The 24,287-nt window shown below is 39.2% G+C and overlaps 1 protein-coding gene across 2 annotated transcripts in view; it reads left to right on the top strand.

Annotated features, from left to right (window-relative positions):
- VEPH1 (ventricular zone expressed PH domain containing 1) overlaps nucleotides 1-24,287 on the top strand; it is an 86,766-nt gene that overhangs the window by 27,208 nt on the left and 35,271 nt on the right. For both annotated transcript variants that reach the window (XM_062582493.1, XM_062582492.1), the window contains exons 6-8: nucleotides 4,828-5,048; nucleotides 12,545-12,754; nucleotides 13,996-14,390. In XM_062582493.1, the coding sequence (XP_062438477.1) occupies nucleotides 4,828-5,048; nucleotides 12,545-12,754; nucleotides 13,996-14,390 (826 nt within the window). The remainder of the gene's footprint in view (nucleotides 1-4,827; nucleotides 5,049-12,544; nucleotides 12,755-13,995; nucleotides 14,391-24,287) is intronic.

Below are 24,287 nucleotides of genomic sequence, written 5' to 3'. Positions count from 1 at the left end.
TGGCTCCTCACATGTGAGTGTCTCTGAGGCTCCTTTTCTGCTATTTGCTGCCACTTAAAAGTGACAGAGTTCATTTTACATTTATGTAAAAATTATTTTGTTGATTAAACCAATACTAAGAATACGCAAGTAACCAACTGGAGAAACCTTGTATTTCATATATTGTTGGAAATAATAGACCACAGGGAAGTAGTTTACAAAGAAATGATTTGCCAAATGCTTTGTTCCTATGTTTTTTTAATCTGTTCGTTTGTGCAGCCACACACGTAGCTAGCAAGTTTTACGTTCACAGCCTGTATACCTGCAGTGAATAATTTCTCTCTAATTTATCTCATGTGTCTAGTAATTGGTATCATGTCCTGTGTCATGTGTCGTTTTTCTAACGAGCTGTAACCTGCTGACTTAGCAGAGGGTTCCGTTACAGTGCAGCTCTGCAGCCGAGAACGTTGCTTATTTGTAGAGATGACACACGTTCGATTTGTTTGTAGTGAGTTCTGTTTTAGTGACATCTGGGAGACCTTTCACTAGATACTAAAAAACATTTATAAAAGCAGCATGAAAAGGGTGGCAAAGGTGAATCTTCCAGCATGAAACAAGCAGTTCCTTTCCCTACTTGTTTTGCTTTCTAAAATGATATCCAAGTAATGGAAGATCTGCCCTAAATGAAGTGTCTAAGTAGTCGTGAATCTCTTGGCTAAGCAGAGGAGCATCTTTTTGTACCTGGCTGCAAGCTCTGACGCCTGCTAGTTTGTATGGCTCTTTGCCTCTTTCGTAATGCAGGATATGTTCTCCATCCCTGGACCACTTGGATATTTTCATATCACATGTTCATGTTCCCTGTTCTTTCACAGACATAACTGATGGTCTTTCTCTCACTTTCTCTCTACATTTGGCACCTTCTAGTTGTGACTTTTGGTATTTATCGTAAAGATTTTTTCATTTATTTTAGGAAGCTTGAATGCTTTGTGGCCTACAGTTCTGTGATGGGTTGTGGATCCACTTTGGAGGGACATTCGTCAGTCCACAACTGCCTGGGCTTGCAGGAGGTTGGGTACAGTGACCCAGTGGGTCACTGCCACTCGTGTGTGCTCTGTGACAAAGTGCACCTCAAATAGTCCTTTTCCCTTGGGAGGGTTTTATCTGCTCTATTCTGGCAGTTCCTTTTCCAGCTTTTGCCCCCACTGTATAGTGAGCCAAGAGGCAGGTGGTGTCTCTAGGTCCTCCCATGCCTCATGTGTTGGTAAGGTTTCTTGAAAAGACAAACTGCTGAGTTCTCCATGGAGCCCACTGATACACAGGGCGTTGTCCTCTGCAGTGTGGACAAGCAGCTAGCCTTAAAATAAGCAGAAGCCCATTTGGCATCATAAAAGCCAGATAGATGTTAATGGTTCAGCATATGAATGATTAGTACACCGTCAAAAGAATTAAAATAATATTCTGGTCTAAATGTAACTCTTCAGTTACAAGCATTACTGCGACCAGTTTATTTTGATCAGATCAAGTAGAAGTGTATAAGCAGCAAAATGCGCCTGCCCCTGTATGTGCACTGCGGGTTATCTCCTATTCACAGCCCACCATGGCGATGCTTCCTGAAAACGCCTGTTGCCACTTTTCCCCTTTTCTTTTACTAAAGTGGAGCTATATTACACATGCACTGTTAGCTGTTACCTGTAGACATGAATCAACATCAGGAATCCCCTTCTGAGCCAAACAAAAATAAGTGTAAAGTTAAACGATAATGGTAGCGCTGTAATTTTATTTATTCATATTTTATTTTACAGGGAAGGTTTAGTTGGAGAAAAGAGGTGGTAAGGATTGAGGACTGGCCCCTTGCAGATATGAGCAGAAAGTAGTTTCTGCTGGATTCTAGAAACAATCTCCTGTGCTTATGCTAAAATGCATTCTCCACCTTGGCAGTTCAGGCAGAACCCCTAGAGAGATGAGAGATTTGGCTGAAAAAATATCCCTTTATTTTAAAGATTGCTGTCTTGTTTATACACACTGCTTCTTCTGATGTCAGTGAGAATCCCATGGGTGAAGCTGAAATAAGAAGTTCTCTCTTAATCATAAATTTGTGCAAAGCAAAACACCATCATGGGGCATAGGTCAAATGGGCATTTTAATTTCTTTTTTTCAATAACTGCATGTTTTGAAACAACTGGAAATCAGAGTTTCTTCTGAAATCCTTCTGAGCTCTTTTATAGTCTGCTGAGCCTGGTTTTTAAGACAAAACAAAGTATTTTGCCACACTTCGTTGCCCATACTTTAAATCTTCACCTACTGGCAGATAAAGTGATGCCATAGAACACAAGAGATACTTATGATAAACCATCTGAATACACAAAATACCCACTCTTAAAATAGCAGTGGGTTGTTTATGTCCAGATAGGCTTTCTGAAGTTTTGGGCGTAAAAATTGTGGCAGAACCACCGTAATAACGGCTTTCATGTTGAGCTATTTTGCTATAACGCTGTTTTGTAGAACAGTTACGTATTATATTACTCACTAGAGTTTATTGTTCTTTTACCTCACTCCAGGCGAGTAGCAGCGTTTCAGCATGGCTGGAGACATTCCAGCTGGATCAAAGTGACATGAAAATGGTCAAAACTTCTCTTCCAGTTACGTCTGCTGCACAGTTTGTTTAGGAAACAAAAATGTGTTTTAAATGTTAATTGAGCCTGTGTTTATCTCTTGGAGGGGAGGAATGTCTCCCAAATAAACTATTGAATATGGACCAGAAAGTCAACTTCTTTCAAACCATTGAGGAGAAAGATCCTGCCATCACACTACCCCATCCCAAACATAGATGTGTCTGTAGTTTTTCCCCATATGGCTGAAGGGAAGCAATTTGTCTGATATGCTTTTCCCATTTATCTTTGTCATGGCACAGTGCAGCAGATCATCTTTTGTTTGAAATAAGTTGACTTTTTCTTCAAAATATGTCTCACGATATTTAGGCAGTGTCCTGCCAGAATCTCAAGTGTATTTTTATGGCCCAGCTGTACTTGGAATTAAACTTTCAGCAATTTTTTTTTTCTCTCGTTACGTGGTCTCAGAAGAATACAGGTAATAACACCATTGCCCTGCAGTGCTCTGGGTATGTATATGGCACACACATGACTACTTCTTTTCTGCTGACTTCTGGGAAGAAGAGAATTTTTTATTTGTCTAAAATGCCTTTGCTTGGATTCCAGTACAGGCTCTAAAAGTAAAAGCTCTTGTTATTTTTGTAACAATCTGCTGCCAGCACTCTGGGAAACCATGGCCATTTACACCTGTTGAGGATCTGATATGAGCTACTGAGTTAATTGCTTCTTTCTCTGCCACTTTTCTCACTGTGACATTTTTAGTTTTGGGGAATCTAATACACTTAGTGCAGTTAGAAGGAAACAAAGGAACCCCAGTACATTTCCTTACCTCAGAGTTTATGTTGTAGCATCTGAATTTATTCACATACATCCACAAATAGTTGGGATTGGAATTGTTTGCATGTGCCAGGAAGAGATGATAAAGTATTTTTTTTTGTTTGAATTTTTTATGACTTGATCTGAAACAGTCCATTTAATCCTAACTTGTGGTCTAACATGGCCTCACCGAAAAAGTGGCTAGCAAAACTTTGACTACAGTGGGCAGATCGAACTGCGATATGTTGGCAATGATTGATAAAACTGTCAGGCAGCAGCTTATCAAGTATGATGAGATGTTAAAATGAAATCTCATTCTAAATTTCTCTTTGTTGTAGTGTTAGTCATGGGTCTAATCTGAGTGTTGCTCTTAAATGAATTGCTGTGATAACAGAGAGACTCGGTGATTTACGAGGTACTTTAACCGCAAGCCACCAGGCCGTGCGTGTGGAGGAGGTGCTGAAGCTGGTGTGATGGGCACAGCAAAGGAGGGCTGATAACCCCCCCTCCTGCGTGCCTGTGCGGTGTGGCCGCTGCCATCTGTGCGACGTTAAGTCGGAAGGAGTCCAGCTGAAAATGAGTAGCACCAGCAAAGACAAGCTCTTAGACAATATTGCTCAATATAGAAAATCAGTGATGCCAAACAGGTCCAGAAAGGAAGTTGTGACTGGAAAACACTTTATGGTCTCAAAACTAGGTGTCACTTAAACTTCTCAACTAGGTGCTCATAATAACAAGTGGCATACGCAGAATTCATTGTAATTGCCTAGTAACTCTTGATTATTCGCAATTATGGTGCGGAGAGTAACGTGGACAAGCAAAACGCTGGAAATAAACCTATTAATACCATGCAGTTGTAATGCAGACTAAAAAGCTCAGATACTGTCCTTTATAACATGCAAATATCCACAAGCTGGTGCAGACCCAAGCCCCAGAGTCTTCTCAGGCCTGCGGTGAGCTCTTGTGGGAGGTTGTAGCATGTTTGTCTCAATGCTTATGCTTCAGGGATCGTAATATGAAGCAGGCGAGTTACAAATGTGAAGAGAGAGGCTCTAAGAGGGAGAGAGTTTATGACTAGGGCAGTGTGCAGGAGACCTTGGCCCGCTGTGAGAGAGTTTACCTGTCACAGACACCACAAAATATAACAAGGAGAGGGCAAGGAAACTGAGGTACAGACAGGTGACTGGCTTATAAAGCTCATCAAAGACAAACGTGAAAATGGGATATGGTCTCCTGCTGGGGCCCTAATCGCTGAACCAGGCTAATACAGTGCCCTTGGAGCAGTATCTTTTTCCTAGTTACTGCAAAGTAGCCACTATTTCCTGATGACAGTGTATCAGCAGCATACACACAAATTACCCTTGCACAAACAAACATGAAATGCATTTGTTTAAAATTGTTTTCATCTCCTTGCATTGTCTAGGAGCAAGCCAGAATATGTCTGATATATTTGGTAAACCAGCTGGCTAATATGGAGCACTCGTTTCACCATATTCTTTTGCTGGAAATTAAAAATCTCACCGACATCTTCTCCAGCATCTTGGGAACCCACAGCAGAGAGATCTATCGCATGAGCAACAGTTTCACTGCTATAGCTAAGCTCCTGATCCGACAGCTGGAGAATGACAGCACATCAGGAGCCAGGTAAAACTAGTTTTCGTATGATAAAGGGCTGTCCCTGTGGCTGTGTGAGGAGGGAGGGGCAGTATGAATTTATATTAAGTATTTTCAGGTTGTGATGAAAGAACAATCAACTGAAAATAAGGTGTACTATAGTCCCGGTAAGTTGCCATGTTTGAATTCGTCTTGGTAGCCCTCCAATGCTTACTCAGTCAGCCATCGGGTTACATTATTTCTGGAGTCAGGTAAGTGTACAAAATAGTTTACAGACATGTAATAGAGAACGTTTTGCAGAGGTACTTAGATACACAGTTCAAATGCAGGCATAAGTATGAACAATATCAAAGCAGAAATCTGTAGTTAACAAATGGCAGTAAAAATTGTAGGTGCGCTGCAGCTAGGCATCACGTGTAATATCAGGCAGAATAACCTCTGAACATCACACAAGAGGAGCTTATGTCATTTGGCACTGAAAAATAAGGAAGCTCTTGAAGTTGTAACATGTAGAAAAGAATGGAAAGAAAGTCATATCTCAGCTAAGTAGAGTAAGGCAATCTAAAAAGTTTCAGTTAAACATAAGTTACTTCAGTTAAGTAGATCAGTAAAGTCAGGCTACACAGTTATCCTGAAATTTATTCTAAAAGATAAGCAGTAAAGCCTACCAAAATAATGACTGGCATAGCTCTACGATAGAGATTTGCTTAAAAGTCTGGAAAAGTATTTTCAAGCTTGTACAGAAAGATGTTCTGATTGTTCAGCTTTATAATACTTTTTATCTTAACATTAAACCATTGTGAACGTTGCTGCATTTGTCAAAATAAGAATTTAAGTGTTGATTAAATATGTGATAAAGTAGTCACTTTTACTTAGGGAGAACCTTATAATTAGCATTGTGTATACAGAAATAAGTCAGGAGAACACAATGGTATAGTAATTCTGTGATAAAATTTAACACAGATGTCAGAAAACTCATAACTGTGAAGGATAGCCTTGGAGACAAACTTGTAGAGTTGGAGCCAAAACATTGAGGTCATTTGAGAAACAATTAGTTGGTGTCCTGGAGAGAGTTAAAAATGAAAAAGGAGAGGAATCCTGACATACTGACTCATTTTAAAGTAAGGCTGTAAGAAATGTGTAAACTTCACCTGGTGTCAGAAATCTCAGCTGAAATGGAACCCTCAGAACTCACTGTTATAAAAAGTTCTATTGCAGATAGTGGAAAAAACTCAAGTGAAATGGCATACACATTTTTCAAGCAAATTAAATTCAGCTAAATGAAGAGTATGCTAGTTGTCACTTATTTAAGGAGACCAGAAGAAAGGAAGAATATCATGTATTATGGGAAAAATGATGAAACAGAATAGGAATTGAGGCTTTAGTAATAGAACATAATAATTGTCTATACAGGCATTATCTGCTAAAATGATGAGATATTCTTTATTATTTTTCATGCCTTATGTTATCATTAAAGCTGATCAGAAAAACAGGAAAATGTTTTCATTGAAATTCTATTGGCATGTTTCTCCATTTCTGTCTAAAATCATACTTTATTAAAGACTTGATTAGCTAAGGAGTAGAAACAGCTTCATCTGCATGTGTGTGTGCTTATGTATGCAAAATGCTATTTTGCATGGAGAGTCTAGGGGGAGGAAAAGGGAGAATATGATAACATTTCAGTGAATTTTTCAGAAAATATTCTTATTTTCCTTCAGAAAAAAAAGAAACTACTGCATATACTAAGAACAAAAGGAAAAGACTTTCACTGTTTACTTGTTTTAATTACGTTTGCTTGAGTGACATGTTTGAACATAGCCATACCTATAAGTGAATGAAAATGCAACTGTTTTTGAAATGTAAAAGTTGCCGTGAGGTTAGAGGACCAAACTCTAAATAATAATACGTAGAGAAGACACAATGAAAATGCACCAAAATTATCCTAGGGTTTCAGTGCAGTTGCTCAGAATTTATTTCATTTTAAGTAAGGGTAGATTTTGGCCTCAAGTCAGTAGTGGAAAGAATTCAGAATAGAAGGTAGCCTCACTGTTTTGTTCTTGTTGCTGTTTTTTAACATTTATTTGGATAAGTTGCTGCTTTTATGAGACAGGATAGTCTGTGTGAAAGAGCTGTTTTTGTCATGAGGCTGGTTTGAGTGTAGCCAGAGGTGATAGGAACAAAAACCTGTTGCTCTTTGATGATAATCTGGGTAATGAATTGCTGTCTCAGACTCTTTCCTGTTGGAATGGTGTCTGCCTTGCACACAAAGCCGGCTCAGTCCAGCGGCAGGGCATGAATCCTTTCAAACAAACTGCTCTAGAATTATTTCTGATTCTCCGTCTGTCGCTTAATTTCTACTGCTTCATCTGCCTCTTTGACTCTGGTTCCCTGTATTCTTGTAGCTGCAGCCCGTTTTTGCTATCTGAACAACTTTTGTGCTGAAGGCTTGTGCAGAGAAACGTGAGGGGTTTCATGCAGAAAATGAATGCAGTTTGGGGTCGCAGGGCATTAGGGCCTGTGGAGGCAAAAGGTAAGAGTTGAGGGAGGTGGACGTAACACGAAGGAGGAGGAAGAACGTACTACAATTTAGGGTAGAGCCTTTAAAGTGTGTTTCATTTTTATGTGGGTGAGAGCCCTGGGAAAATGTGATAGTAATGAATTAGTCTGCATTAGGATAAGGCACGGTAAAGGCATCATTTGAACAAATGGCATCTATTTTTCATGGCATTAAACTGCACATACAAGTGAGCCAGATAGATTTCATATCTGTGTCAATGGAAGAATTTCCCACTATTTCAGTGGCACGTAGATCAAACACAAACAAGACCGTTTCAACTGCTGTTGATAGCTCTTTCAAAACATCACAGCGTAAAACACTGATTTTTCACAATTACAGTTTTAGGGTTGTCTTTGATTTTACATTTCAGAGCTATATCAAGCATAGTATCAGCTGTTGCCTGATATAGGCAAGAACAGCTGTAAGGCAACGCTTAAGACTAAAATTAGGAGTTTTCCATTGATTTAAGTGGAGTTTCTTTTGACTTGTCCTAGCATAAGTGGGATCAATCCAGATGCAGACATGGAAATAATACTCAGTAGCTCCAGAGATGCTCTAATTACTGAGCTACAGTGTTTTCTAAAGAGCAACAATTCAGAGTATTTGTGCTGTGAAGGGAAAACAGGTTTTGAAAATGTGTGGCTGGATTATAACCATTCCTTTCAGAATCATATGTTTACATAAGAAGAAACTGATTTTTTCAGTGATTGCTGGCTTTGGAATCATTGACACAGGAAATTTTGCATGCATGTAGTGGAGAGTATAATTAAAACCATGTGATACTCTATTAGTATTGCCCCTTACTGTCACAAAATTGCAAGTTATTCAATCTCAGAGGTGCTTTTTAAGAAAAAAATACAAAATTTTAATGGACTGATACAACCTAGAGGTCTAGCCTGATCAGTTAAAAGAAGGGAAGGAAAGAAAGAAGGAAAATTTAATGACACTTTCAAGCCCTCATTCTGAGATTAAAAAAAAAAAAAGGAGGGGGGCAGCATAATAGGCTATACTCGTTGTTATTCACTTTAACATAGTGGCTGGATGAAATTATCCTTTCTCCTTAAAGGAGAGGGTAGGTCTAGCATATGGCTTCATTTATCATTCATTTACAATTCATATGCCTTTCATTTTCTATAGTATTTGTCCTTCTTTAAATCAACATTTGTAGTGGTGAAGAGAGCTGTAATAGTATCTAAGACTTTCGTATGTTGATGAGGGAAAGTAGGGTGATTTAATTTTGTGCTTTAGAAGCAGTGCTGGTACCAAGAAGATCGTCTTTGCGAGGCAGGCATTCCCACCACCACTCAGGCTGAGCCTCAGCTTTCATCCTAGGCACTGCATGCAGTGAAGCTGGAAGAAGGAGCAGGAGGGATCTGCTAGCCCATTCAGAATGAGCTCAGTCACTCAGGCATACTCTGTCGTGGTCCGCCGTCTGTGTCCCTTGTCATCAGCTCTTCAGAATATTATGGGCCTTCGTTATGAGTGACCTGTATATACAGAGTCTGTAAATGGCGTTGCAGGAGGATGCAGTCTCCTATTGTATGTAATACCCTTGAATATTGTCTGGCTAGCTACATTCTCTTAGTTGTTTTTTTTGGCAATATTTGGAAGTTCTTAATTGGCTTCCTAACTGTGAGTCTGAGGTCTTGAGATTCTGCTGTCTTTGAAAAGCAATCTGTCTGTCCCAAGGCATCTGCCACTTACCTTCTTGAAATCTGCACTTCCATCATATTTAAAGAGGTGATTATGTCTGCATTTGATGAACCATAAGGACCTACACTTGATCATTCATGTCACTTCCATCTAGAGAGTATTTTTAGTAGTTTATATTTGTGTGTGCTTGTTTCCCATTTTAAGCACCTAGCTGGTGATGTTGATAACAGCGTTGGTGGACTGAGGAAATATTTTTCAAATACCCCTCTTGACTTGCTTACCTGTATATTTAAGTCTCTACAGATAATTTAAAAGCAAAGAAATAGAATAGCGCAGTACCATCAAGATCTCTGCAAGCAAGTTCTTTATGGTTTCACAGTAGGTTTCTGCATCCTTTTCCTCCCAGCAACAGTCTGGGCTTTGGTGTAAGCTGATCCTCCTCCAGTAACCTCAGCAAAGTACTAAATGCATTTTGCCAAGATTTCAAACAATAGTTTAGTTTATTGTCCTTGGAAGGAGAGGCCAGCAGAAGGGCCTGCCAGGCTTCCAGTTGTGTGTGGGGTGTGGGCGTCATTGAATATTCCACTTAGGTTTAGTCTCTTTGCTTCCTGGGAATTGATTTGGGTGCAAAGCGCACACAGGTGAGAGGGAAAGTGGCCCTCCTTGGGGCGTCCTAGGGAGGAGCGTTGGGCTTTGTTTAGCTGCTGAGGGCATGACAAGTTGTGCCAGGCCCCATCGTGTCTACTCACTGGGTCAGAGCTGTGGTAGTGTATTATTTTGCAGACTGATGAGTAGTGATGAGCCACGTATTTGCTAACTTACTGCTCTTTTATGTAAGGCAAATAGATTTGTTTAATCTGGTTGTCTAGCAGAAGCATTTGCCTGTATTCCCTGCAAAATCCATCGGCAGCCTTTTGTGTAAGGGCTAGACTGGAGAAACCTGGAAAAAAAGGTGCTGTTATAAAAGCCCGTTCTTATTTGAAAATGTCATGAGGGCTTGCTAGTTTGGATCTGTCATTCATAAACCTGATCGGTCCATCAATCCCCCCTCTGTAGCCAGAGGGTTTTATGTGTATATATGTATGTAGCAGTTATTTTTGTTAGTGCTTAGTTCCCACAATGAGAGCACTGTTGAGAGGGATTTGGGAGTGACATTATTCTAATAAATTAAATCTTGTCCCACATCTCCAGAAAGATTTCTCAGCAAAGGTCATACTGAGGTTTTTTATTACAGAAGAGTATCTTTTTTCAAAATGTTCTGCAGTGTTAATATATTGCCTAAATTAAAAACAAAACAAGACAAAACTTGCTAACTCTCTGGAGAAATATCCTGAACTTCCTTTATTAAAACAAATGCAAAAGCACATTTTGTGAGTCACTATCCTTGGTGGTTGTTTTTTAAATGGGTAATATGCAATATTTGGAAATTCTTAGTGAGCTTCTCAACTATGAGCATGACTTGATGAGATTCTGCTGTCTTTGAAAGTAGAGTTCCAAAATTTTCGTTTATGGCTTTCCATATTCATACTTTACCAATCTAGCCATTCAGATGTTTGCTTCTAACTCTACCAGAAATTAGAAGCAAAACGAGCTTGTATTAGAACTGTGGGCAAATTAAAATAAATAAATGCTGCCAAAAGCCCCTTAATTTTGTAGGAAGCTTCTGATTCTGATTACAAAGTTTATGCACTATCCAAATCAGACTTACTTAGTTTCTGAACGTCTTTAGGATGCTGCAGTTCATTCTCCCTTGAATTACTGTAGGCAGCTGTGATCATTTGTTTGTACAAAGCTGGGAATTTGCAGGGTGAGCATACCATTTTCCTTCCTTGGGAACTCATACTGGCATAAAAAGTTTGCCAGTCCACCCTTTGTGCTTTGTTTTTGTCTTTGCGCTACCTTTGTGGGGTTTTTTTGAGCCAGTAGCCACATAGTTGTAGGGGTAAGAGGGAGCATGCATGATGAGCAGCAAGTCCACCAAGTGCTCCCGCTCACATAAATCCTCACCAGAAAGCACATACCTCAACAGGGAAAGCAATAACTGTGCTTTGGCCAGAGCAGTCTGTTGATTCATTGTGAAATTCAATTCTTCTAGCTGGATAAAAGGCTAAGCTGGCATTTTCAAGTGAGAGACTGTATCTAGATTTAGGCTTCTGGCCTATATTCAGAGGTCCTGAGCCCTCCCGACAGGGCGCATTGCATGCGGTGAGTAGTGTTGGGACCTAGCAAACTCCATTTTCAGGAGCATTGCCTGAACGTGTGCTGCACTCCGGTTGAGGACTGGTTTAGGAAATCTGGTTTTGGCAAGAGAGTCACTCCGCTTTGGCATAACGGGTTGGACTAGATGATCTCCAGAGGTTGCTTCCAACCTTACCAATTCTGTGATACAGTGTAGCTCCTCTGCTAACCTCAGAGCATCCCTGTGCTTCCACTGGTGAGGGTTTGGACATTGGCTCTGTTACACTGGGACTCTCCTGCAAAGGTTTTCTCTGGGCCTTAGTGCTACCGTGCTTCTAACTAAAGACATTTTTCACTGGTCGTTGAATGTTCTAATCGCTAGAAAATTCCTTTCTACCAGCAGTGTAGCTGAATGCAGATTTACTCTTGGCCTTTAAGATCACAAGCTTCTCTCCTATTTGCTTTAAACCTATCTTTGAGTTTTGCATTAGAAGACTGCATATTCTGAGACTAATGTAGCACTTTAAATTTAAAAGTAAAACATCTTGCTCTGCAGTCCAAGAAGTATGTTCATTTTAATTTTATTTCTATTTTGCTGAATTTCAGTCAGATTACTTAAAACTTTTCCTGAGCCTGTTTCTTCCTATTTTAAATTAAGTTTTTAAGGGATTTTCTTACACAGAGTACAATAATGCAGTAGAAACTGCACATACTTTTGTCAAATTTTTAAAACCGCAGACTTTTATAAACTCTGCAGTTAGCTCTGCTTTTGATTTATGAAAATAATGTAACAAGTTGCTGTTCATTAAGCTTGGAAGAATGGTTTAAGTTCAGTTAAAAAGCTTTTCTCCAAGAGATTTTCCCACGAGCTGTCAGGAAAAAGAGTTTTTTTTACCTATGCAGATACAGCACATGCAACTGTCTGTTTTCAGAGAGGTTTGATGTTTCTGATCTGTGTGACAGAGATATTGAGCTAAAAGATGTTTCTTAAAAATGATTAATCAGCCTCTAAGAAAATCTCTGCTGAAACATAATTATTTTACCCCATACATTATGTGTGTCAAAGGCTGAAATGCAGTGTCAGCATCACTATGAGCAGTGTGTGCCAGAGTTAAACCTTGGCTTTTTACTTCCGTAGGATAGAAAATGATACTGAAACAGAATCTCCTGTACCATTGGATGATTTAAAATCTGTTATGAATGGAAATGAAGAAGATGAAAAGCTACAAGTTAAAATACAGGCTTTTGAAGAAAAAATAAATGTTGACAACAGTACTCCTGGCTCTGTGCGCAGATACAGTTTAGGCCAGGTTTCTAAAGAAGAAAGGAAGGATATGAGATTTAACAGGTATGGTTCTGTAAAATGCGTGAGTGGTTTTCATGAATATCAGTTTTGTAACAAAACTTTATCCAAACATTGAGAAATCAGCCCTGGATCAGGCTGGATAAAATCTTTCTAAATTATTTATTTAAACTGCTCAGTGCCCTAGAATAGCATGAGGGATAGGAAACAAAGAAACATGCAGAAAATGCTAGAAGGGAACATATCGATACCTCTACTGTGTATTTTTTTATCAAAATATATTAAATATTTGAATCAAATTTTTTATCATGTATGTTGCATATGTACTGCGTTAAGGCAAGCATGATTCCCATGGGATCTTTGGTGAGCTAAGAACCTGCTCAGCTCGTGGCCTGCACCTTTTGTTAGGCCATTGGGGCACGACAGGTTCACGTTGGAGGCTTTTTCTTCCCACTGTAATACTTCCCACACAGAATTTGTCATATTGCCTACTGTAATGATAACCAGAGCCTTTGGAAAGTTGGCACGTCACCTCCCCTACTGAAGCTTGGACAGGGACGTTGCTGCTTGTGTACTGTTCTCCTCTTCAGTGAAAGCATGCATTCACTGTCTCCCAGCTGTCTCCGCAAATACACACATCGAATCTGTATGCTTCTTGTTCACAGAGTGCCTTTGAGAAATGAAATTTCCTTAGAAGAAAGGACACTGAGAAAAGAGGGGTGAGGAGAAATGCCTTTCAGTGGATTTTCATCAGTGCCTAGCCCTTTACTTAGCCATTTAAACCCATGTAAATAAAAGGTTCTTAATCACTTTACTTATAGCCTTCCAACTCACTACACAGAGACTTTAATTTTATGCTCAGTATATAAGTAGAAGAGAATTGGAGGCTGAATCCTGGCTCAGGTTAAGTTCAGTTAAATCGTTGCTGGATGGCATTTTTATGATGTGATCAATAAAGCCTACACTCCAGTGCTGTATTTATAAGTTCCCTATAGATAGGTTGACTGGTTCCTTCCATGGCATACAGATATTGTGATATATGGGTATTATTTGGTTTCATTTGCTTGTTAAATCTGTGGCTTGAGATCTCCTATAGGAAAAGCATATTTATCAAAAGGTATTTACCTCTAGCTACATTAGCCCCAAATTCTGCTTTCTGGAACAGCTGTATAGATGTAACTTGGGAGAGCACATGTTTAGATGACTTTCCTGTCTGATTGTTCAGCATGTTTTGTTCTATGTTACCTCTGTTGCAAAACATTGTTCCTTTCCTTAACGCTTTCCAGATCCAAAAGTCTTGCTTTGCATGCAGTCCGCATGAAGGTGGTAAACTCAGACAACGGACAAGACCAAGAGAATGGGGACATAAGTGCTGGTATCTCCTTTACTGAGATCTACGTTAGCCAAGAAAATGATAAATTGCCTTTTAGTGTTGACACTGAAGAAATGCAACTGGGAAATTCTTTGGTTTCTCACCAAAGTATCGATTACACAGAATCAGAAAATTTGCCAGAATCTGCTAAAGAAAAGGTCCATGAAGGAAGTACAGAGACAATAAAGAATCCTATGGAATACCAGGATAAGCTCTACATGCACTTAAAGGAAAACCTGAGTAAAGTGAAAGCATATGTCATGGAAATGGGGAAGAAAATTCCTATCCCTGATCAGTGTATTATTGAAGGTAAGAAGTCTGGAATTTTTAGATTAGAAGAACTTTAACACAACGGTGAAAGTCATATCACAGAATTCAGTCAAATGGGCAGCCAAGATCCTCTAGCACAGAGCTCATGGTTGGGGAGGAACATTATTTTTATACAAAAATACCACTTATGAATGGCAGTATTTTAAAACCTTTCAAAACTTTTGTTCTTTTTCTTCAGAGACATAGTGCAGCCTCACATATCCCAGACTACCCTGAAAGTGATTGCGATGATTGTTCTTTGGCTGTTGTACAGGGAGGCAAAACAGAACTCTCCAGAAAAGAGCATGACCTGTCAAAAAGTGAGCTAAAGGGCCGTATTTGTTAGCTAGTGTTGTGAAAACCTGTGGGGCATGTCTACAGGTCAGATGCAAAAGGGGAATGTGCCCTTTCTGCCTTTCTCCTTCTGCCTATGAGCCAGCTCCAGGTCTATGTTAAACGGTCCTGGAAAGCTGGAATGCAGTAGAATACACATATCATGGTTTGTACTTGACCATGTAGACATATGTGCGAATGCAGAGAGGAATTTATAGCATATGCTAATACTTAAGCTTCCTTCTTCACCTGTTGGGTTGGTCTACCAGCTCTGGGTCTGCTTCATTAACATGACATTATTGAACAGTTAACCTTCAAGACAAGTTGACTTAGACCAGAGATGATGCAGGTCAAGAATCTCAGTTCAGCGTATTCCAGGCCTGATAAAAAAGCTCCTTGAAGACAACAGAATGAGAAGCCTGGTGCTCTGTTTTGGGTTGGAGCATGCCTCACTGCTTTCTTGAGATTATTTTAATGTCTTTTGCTTTCGTAAGGGTGGATACTTGTTTTCAAGTATGTGAAAGATTACTATGTGGAAATGCAAGATAGATCTTTGTTACTCTATGTCAAAGTAAAATTATTTAGGTTGGGTTGTGAGATTCTTGCTGACACTGAGCAGCAGTGACTTACTTTAACATGAATCTATGTGCATCTTGGTGGTAGATGTGAGTGATTTATAGCCCAACAATTCGAGGCTCACATAAAGAGTAGCTGAATCAAAGAATTAAATGAATTTCCAGGCACTCAGAATGTCATCTCTTAGGCACTGATTTTATGTAGTATTACATCCATCAAGTATCTTACTGTCTGTTTAATTTTTCAATGATCAAGAAGTTGAAAAGCAGTTCTCACCCATAAAGAGATAATACATTTGTAGAGAGATGTATTTTAAAGCTTGTGTTTGTACAGAAATTTCTGAGAAAAATCTCAAGGGCCAATTTTATAATTGGAAATAGCTGTTTGGTACAATTAGGTAGGAGTATAACTTTTGCATCATAAAATTACAGGGGAAATTGGAGAGTGAATAATATGGCTTGAAGAGCTGATTGCCATGTTCTTGCATAAATTGAACATAATGTGCTGAATATTTTTAAATATATTGCTCAATTCTCTTTCTAAAATACCTATATGATCATATTATAAGCATGTAGATATTTCAAAATTTATTCAAACTATTGTAATTTCCTGGAAGTTCTCAACAGACATTCTTAAGGAAATTCTTTGAGTAGGGACACATGTGCAGAATGCAAAATTTATGTGACTCATTCTGAATGCACTCAGAGAAATGCAGTCCATCTCGTTACACAGGGAACAGCTTTGTTAGTATTTCAGATATTACACACACACCAGTCAATCAAAAGCTTGGCAGTTATTGGACTTCTGTGATTCCTGCACACCACCAAGGCTCGTTCAAATGTATCTGTTTTCCTTTTGAAAGAAGATGTTTAGAAAATACAAAGGTATTTAAAAATGTATGTAGGTGGCTAATTTTATGTAGGTGATATAGGGATTTTTTAATTGAAAATCTAATATGTGAAAGACGGAGTGGGAAATAGGCACTTCAGAGCAAACTCCCATCCTGAAATAGAACAGTTGAAAGAAAGAATGAGTAGATGTGTTGCAAGAAAATAGTGCTGCAGGCTGCTAATAATGGAGAGTCCAGATTTACCAAAATACCACCTAGTCATGCCTTTCCTGGGCTTTTAAAATGCAGCTTATATGCACATCAACAGAGTCAGTGTAAGCTGTAAGAATTTCTAATTAATAATGGGCCAAATTCTGTTCAGTTCGCTTACACAGGATTTGGAATCATGCCTGTATTTTTAATGCTGAAGTTATCTAAGCTTTGGGCAGACTATCTGTGAACATGAGGGATTCCTCATCTCTTAAAAATGAGACTGGAAATCATCCATCCTAAAAAGTGTGCTGTGATGACTTATTAACTGGAACAGATGAAACTTGCATGCTTTTTGATACACAAAAAATCAGACCATGTGGCTCCTGTCAGACCTGTGAGTAGAAATTCTAATATATGGAAAGATATATTATATGTATATCTATCTATCTATATACATATAGATAGATATAGATATGTATATATAAGAATGAAAATACATATAGATAGATATAGATATGTATATATAAGAATGAAAACTAGGAATTTGCAGAAGGTTTTCCAGACACTAACTGGTTTACAGAATGACAGGTGACAATCAGTCGAGTGCTCAGTAGCAGACAAAAAAGCAAATGGACAAAATAAGAATTATTAAGGAAAAAAAGGGACATCATTATAACATCATTATTTCATTGTCTACATTCATTGAGGCCTGAATCTTGAAGGACAAAGTAGACCTGTCACAGAGAAGGGTTACAAGGATAATCGGAGACTTCTGTGTGAAGAAAAATGAAATGGACTGGGACTGCACAGTCTGGAAAAGAGATATCTATAAAATCACGACTGATGCAGAGAAGATTAATTGAGCATGGTAGCTCACTGTCCGTCCTAATATAGCTACAAGAAAACATACAATGAAGTTGTCAAGAAGCAAGTTCAAAATACACAAAATAGGTATCTCTTAACATGAAATTAAATGGCAGGGCTTATTGCTACAGGTCATTATGTTGAAAGGGTACCTGGTTTCAAAAGCGATTAGGCAGATTCTTGGATTAGGTACACTTGAGGGTTATTAAAAGCTGCATCACCTCTGACCCTGGAAATGCCCAAGCTGCATGTCAGTGTGGAAGTACGAGAAGAGCAGAAGGGAAATTATTGCTGTATGTTTATTCTGTTCTTATACTCCTCACTTAAACTTCCCTTTCACTTACCCATTGCTAGCTAGATACTGGTGGGATTTTGTGACTTGAATCAGAGTTGCCATTCCAGCATTCTTCTATAATATGACCATTGCAGGGCAACTGCTTATGAAGTGACATCATTTTATTTGATCCATTTATATGTTGGAAAACCTGCCCTGCAGGTACTGCAGGAACACTGAAGGATACAGAGGGAAAGAAAGGAGGGTGCTCAGAGGCCAAGGAAACATGAGTTACGAGAAGTATTGAAACTACTGAGTTGCTTAACCTAAAAAGGAGAAAACTGGAAGAGGACATGATAACAGTTTTCAGTTATGTGCAAAACTGTAAAAGCAACAGCCCGTGCTGGACAGGACAAGAAATAATGTTTTCAAATTCAAAGAAAGATTCAGCTTCAACAGTAGAAAAAGCTCTCTAATAGAACGGCAAGGATGCATTGCCAGAGGAGGGTGCGGGGACTTCTAAAAGCATGTTAAACAGACGTCTGTCAGGGCTAATGTTGGCAAGGCTTATAGGTTTGGCAGATCTAAAGAAGAGTTGGTGGCATAAATAAGTTTGTTTTTTCCAAGTACCTTAGTTGGTTTAATAGCAGATTTTACTTCTTCTGAACCTTACCTTACTCAGTCCTTAGACCATCATTCAGCTATACTACTGCTACTGGAATGTCGTAGGTATTTACTTATGACTGTGAGCATGGGTAAGGGACAGATCTAATGACCACTTGAGTCCCCTTGCATGTCTTTGATTACATCCCTTGCTATGTATCATTGTCTGTATTTTGCACAATTTTTTTTTGCTATTGATTCAGACATTTGGTATATATTTCATAGACCTTGCAAAATATTTTTGCCTGATAGGGTGCATTTTGTAGTCTCATTGATTTACAAGCTCATTCAGTGCTGTTTCTCGGTCTCTATGGGCTATAATACTTTTTTATACCGTATTTCAAAATCTATATATTATTGAGTCAAGTGTTAGATTTTACAGGTTAAAAACTGAGGGTGGATCTATAGCCAGTGTAAGATGTCAGTCTGCAACAGTTTATTTGAAGGTACCTCTATACACTTTGAAGAATTGACATGTCCTCAGGTGTGTTGTCCCATTTAGATTGTGTGTGCTTCAGGCCGAGGAAGGTTGTGAACTGCATGATGATTATACAGCAGAAGTGCTGTTAAGACTGGGACTTAGGCTAAAAAAATGGCCAAGCTGAGGGTGTTCTCAAGAACAGACAAGATACAGCAGCTTACCACGTGCATGTGAATATTTGCATAAGTGAGTCTTTTGGCTCTAGCACTGCAGATTGATAGAGGATTTAAAAGGGGGCAGAAGGAAGGTATCTGAAACCAAAAAAAATCTTTTTACTGGAGCTTGTTTCAGTTTGGAGCTCACACTTGGTTTCAGTTCTTGTTTAGTTTGAACCAGTTTGCCCAGATTCTCATCTCTACCATACCTTAAGACATCTGAGACATTCTTTTTTGTTTGTCACTTCAGTCCTTTTAATCCTGTGAATCCTTTTCTTGAAAAAATTGCCGCCGTATTTGTCAAATGCTTTAGCTTTCATGGAACTAGGCAAAGTGGTTTTCATCAGTTCATATTTTTTTCACATGGTTTGTGATCTGGTATCTTATCAGTACTTCTGAGATACTGCTGACGGCAGAGGCCCAGAGTGGCGTATCTATAATAACTTCCAGAATGCTCCTCAGTTTCGTTATTAGTTTTAAGCGTACATTAGGCAGAAATTGCACCACCTCGATGTCTTCGGAATTCTAACGATTATGAAGGAGGACCTATATTTAAGATCCCTCTGTTGCATTTGCAGTTTCTCCACTGACAGTACAGTGTGCCTTTTAAGAGATCCTTTATCTTTTTTTTTTTTTTTTTTTTTTTTTTTTTTTTTTTTTGTGGAGAAATAGGGATGGTTTCAGTAAGTTGCTTTGAAAGGTGTAGATGAAAGATGACATTCCAGGATTAGATGATGGTGGTGGTGTGACCTGTTGGAGCTGGCTTTAGGAGTGCCACAGCAATCCATCTGGGAACAAATGCTGCTCTCTTTTATATTGTTTGCCCTGATTACTTCTCCATCTGGCCCAAAGTTCTCTGTCATCTAGTGGCCTCCAACAGTTCCAGTCTCACAGTTCTTATCTTGAACCCTGCATGTCAGGTGACTTGTTCTTCTTGTTTCACTTTTAGGAGTTATGGATCAAGCACATGGCCCACGCAGTCTGTCTCTGGGAGTGACTGCTGTCAAATGGTTCATGGACAGGCATCTGTACTGCTGCTGTTGTTTGTTTATGATTTGAGGACAATTCCCTGTTTCCACTCTAGTTGCTCTTTGGGATAAAAATGTCACCATTAATGCCTACAGTTTAAACCATTGGAGTTAACAGGTGTGTAAAGTGAGGCATCAGAAAGAACATATTTGATAAAATATGTATATAGAATATACTGAAGGATTTGCACATCTCTAGCCTGCTTAAATTCTTCTTTAAAAGGCTAGAGCTCAGGGAGATATAAAATATCATACAATTCTTGGCCATTGAAGCCACATCAGAATCAATTTCAAAAGGCAGCGCCGTTCAATGAAAAATAATATTATAATCATTTTGTAGCAGTAAGTCATTCCTGGCTCCCTGTTGCTCTATAGGAAGAAATATAAACAGCAAACAGTTTGTAGGATTAATGACAGGACTCTCGAAAAGACAGCAGTGGCAGTGGAAACAGGTTGCAGTATGCTGGCCCTAAATCTGGTTGTTGTTATGTTTTATGCTCTATTGAGAGATAATTAGTACCATATGATAGAGTAGATGGAAAAGATCATTGCTCCCCTGCAGTGCTTGCCTCTGCACTGTTCTGATAAATTTAAGCATTCCATAAGCCAAACATTGATTTAGAACATATGAGCATCTGCTAATTCAGTGTGACCGCAAAGTTGCATAGACTCAGGCCAATGTTTCCAGAAATCAACTGTGTTTTTGCTATGCCAAAAAATATTTGTTGGCATTTTATTATATAGAACTGGTATTAACTTTCAAATTCATCCCAAATGTGAGAATACACTGTGAAAATGGAAGTGCTAACTCACAGAATGGTGATCCAGTTTGCAATGGTCTGGATCATCAAATTCCAGAGAAATTCCCAGCTCAACAGGGAGCGTAATAGGAACACAAGCACACTCATAACTTGCTGCCATCTCATATGTGATAATAGCAAATTATGTGCCTTTTACACCTAATTTGGAAGCATCTGTTTAAACACTGAGAAATAAACTGATCTCCAGATGCATTTATGTGGTAACTGATAGGTTTCCTTTGAGGATTTATTATCACTCTCCTAGAGAAAAAACCCAAACCAAAGAAGTTTTACTTCTGTGATTCAGTAGGTGGGTCAGACCAGGACAGGTCTATATATTCCTCCAGAAGCTTTCACAGCTGCTAGGACGTCTCTACTTTGGCTGCTTGGTCCAGCCCCATCTTTGGTTTAAGATTCAGAGAGAAAAGCCAGATTTCACCAGGAGAGCAGTCAGGGTGCAGGGAATGAATCCTAAGAGACTGTCTGAGGTTGGGAGGGTCAGATGTCTGCCCTGGTGTGGAGGAGAGGAGTCCAGCAGCCATCTGCTGGAGCCGGGAGCTTCCTGCTTGCTGATCAGAGGCAGCTAAGGGTTGTCACAGAAGGAGACAGCCAGCCATGGGACTGCAGAAGAAGGACACTTTCCCTGTGCCCTGTTCTCCTACGCAGGTCTGACAGGCTCCCTACAGTTTGTACTTCTTTACAGAAGCGCCTTTGCTTCTGAAGATGGGACAGTGTAATGGAGATTACTGCTGTGCCGTCTCAAATGACATCATCTTTGCATTACCCTGATGGTGAAGGAAGGAAGGTAGAGCATTTTATGAAGTTAGCAAGTCTGTATATTCTCTAAGGTGGCTTTTGCCACTCAAATTTGCTGAGCCTGGTGTGCTAAGTGCATTGCAGTGACTGTCCAGACCCCATTATAATATCTCCTTCAGTAACATTTATGTTACTGGGGATGTTATGTACTGGACATGAAACCTATTAGTCTCAGTTGTGGCAGATGTAATAAGCCATCAGATTGCAAAGCTGGTTGTGTTCAAAATCAAAACAAAAAAAAAATGTTGTTTCTTAAGGCTAATTGTTTCAAATTTACTTTTTTTTTCCTTTAAACATATCTATAGTTTGTATACTCATCTTTAATCAAAAGTGAAGAGATCAGGCTGAGGAAGTCCATGATTTAAAACTGAAATTTAAAAAGTTGTATCTATTTCTTATTATTCGCTTGTATGTTTATGGGTTGTTTTGATTCTATCTGGCAGAATTTATGAGCATACTTTTACTCCTTTTAGGAAATTTTATTGAAGAGTGAAGGATTACCTGTCTAAACCAAATAATGCATGAATTGTTCCCCAGATCAGTGATTATGCACCTACTGTTTACTCCAACATATTAAGCTGAGGTAAACAAGCAGAATCTCTGCTGATGAATTCTTGCGTTCATAGTTTGTTCTTTTTCCCAAGCACAACCACTGAGTAGTTAATTTCAAAATTCCAACACCTATTCCCTTATTCTTGTAGAAAAACAAGTCATTTCTTGACCGGAAGTTGCATTTTCTTGGGAGCTTAATCAGTCAATGAAATCTGGGGCACTAGGAGATTTATATAAGTGTGTGTGTGTATATATATATATATATATATATACGCATATATATATATATACACACACACACACATATATATATATATATAAAAAACGCTTTGTATTGCCTTCAGCATGTTCTTTATGTTTTGAAATATTTTCTTTGTGCTGCTCGAAATCTTGTAACCCAAGTTGAAGCCAAGGTGGAGAAGGAGAACTCCTCCTTTAGGCCTCTCTAAGGAGGAGATATGTCCGAGTCTCGCAGCAGCTGCTGTCACTGGTGGAGGAGCCTGAGTGGGTGCAATGACCATGGGGAGGTGGAGATGAGGAGCCCCGTGGTGAAAGGATGCACAGAGCTCTACAACATCTCATTTTTGGTTTGCTCCTGTGTGCTTGAGCGTAGGGATAATTCATAGTAATGGGGTAAAAACAGCAATTGCTCTCTCTGCTCAGTTTATTATCCTGGGTGTTTGGCAGCAGTAGGTATTTCTTTGCTGCTAATGAGTTGAAGCAAAACTATGACCTCTCCTTCTTTGCCTAGTTAATTTGGCTTCTGAGTTGGTGCTTACCCTGAACGAAAACCTAATCAACATACGCAGGCTTCTCACCTAATAAAACCGCTTTGCACTGGAGCTCGCTGGCCCATCCTTGGGTACAGCAGTGCTGAGAGCATTCAGACTAGCAAGCTTTCCACCTTGCAGTGCAGGCACGGCCTGGCAGCCCGCGTACGGAGAAATGGGGCTGTGCCTTCCCACTGTTTCTCTGTCATTACTAAAATGAGTGGCAAAACCACAAAATGTCCCATAACTGTCTCTGAGAAAGTCAGAGCATGGTTCAGGGTACAGCAGCACCCAGATCCGTGACAGCCTCATTTTTCACGCGAGTGATACGATAGCAGCATGGATGTGGTGGTGACTCGCATTCAGACCAAGGCACCGCATGCATTTGCATGAGACTGCCTATTCTTAGTTAATGCTACAGTGAAGATGTACCTGATGTTACGTTGTTTTATCCTTTACTCCTATTGCAATGTCTTTTGGCGTATTGACATATGCAAGGAATTTTCTTGGTCCAAGACAGACAACTGTATGCATCGTCCAGCTCCATAAGCTAACATTCTTAAAATAGTTGTAAGACAAGTATATCTCTATTTTTTTGTGTATTTTTCCTCACATTTAAAGCCTCTATGAGTCGAGTTAATATAGAAGTACAATTAGAGTCAAAAATACAATAGTTGAGATAGTGTTTCCATAATCCTAATTTAGGTCAGATGGGACAGGTTACTAAGTGAGCTAGAAGTTGGCATAAACACACTGCTTTAAATTTACTTTCTACTTTTAGAAGTGACAATAGTTTTTAAAGCACAGAACTAATTCTAGAGTCTGTAAATGTGTAGCTTAAATGTGACCAATGTTATAGGCTTAATGTCCTCAGGGAAATTAGTTAATTTTTTCCTTCCTTCTTCCCTTACATACTTTTGACCAATTATTTTAAAGAGTTGCAGATCCATCTTTGCTGTAATTTGGACTTCATTGCTTTAAATCACATCAAAAGAATCTTAAGTCAACATTGAATTACTGGCACTTGCCAAGATTTGCTATGTGCTGGGGAAACTGTTACAGAGCTATTAAGTTTTGTTGACAGAAATCTCACATGTATTGTATCCCACTGTTATCCTGAAAGTTTCTTCAGGACAGAATTCATCTTTCCTTACCAGGCAAAGTTGGAGTGAATGATTACGTGTTTCCACATGGGGAATTACATAGAGATTCAGGAAACAAAGTTGTCTCCACCTTTGTAGACTGAGACTGGTTTCTTTTCCCTTCCCCCAGGGATTCTTCCCTGGTTCAGACACTGAAACAAAGATTGAGCATAGGACCTGTATGAACAGTGGATTTATTGGCTATACTTCTAGCCCTCACCTGTCCTGAACTCGTAAGCCTTAAAGGTTACACCACTGCACCAGAAGGGATTCCTGTGCTGCCATTCGTGTGGAGCATACGTTACCCAGCTGTGCAGGCCTTGCAGGTCCCTTTCCTATTTTTATGTCGACTGCTTTGTACAATATTAAAGGATTTTTCTCAATTATGCATATAACTTCTT

Source organism: Rhea pennata, chromosome 9 (assembly GCF_028389875.1).
Source record: "Rhea pennata isolate bPtePen1 chromosome 9, bPtePen1.pri, whole genome shotgun sequence".
Taxonomy (NCBI): domain Eukaryota; kingdom Metazoa; phylum Chordata; class Aves; order Rheiformes; family Rheidae; genus Rhea; species Rhea pennata.
Note: the sequence above shows the minus strand (reverse complement) of the source record. Positions and strands in the feature narration are given on the sequence as shown.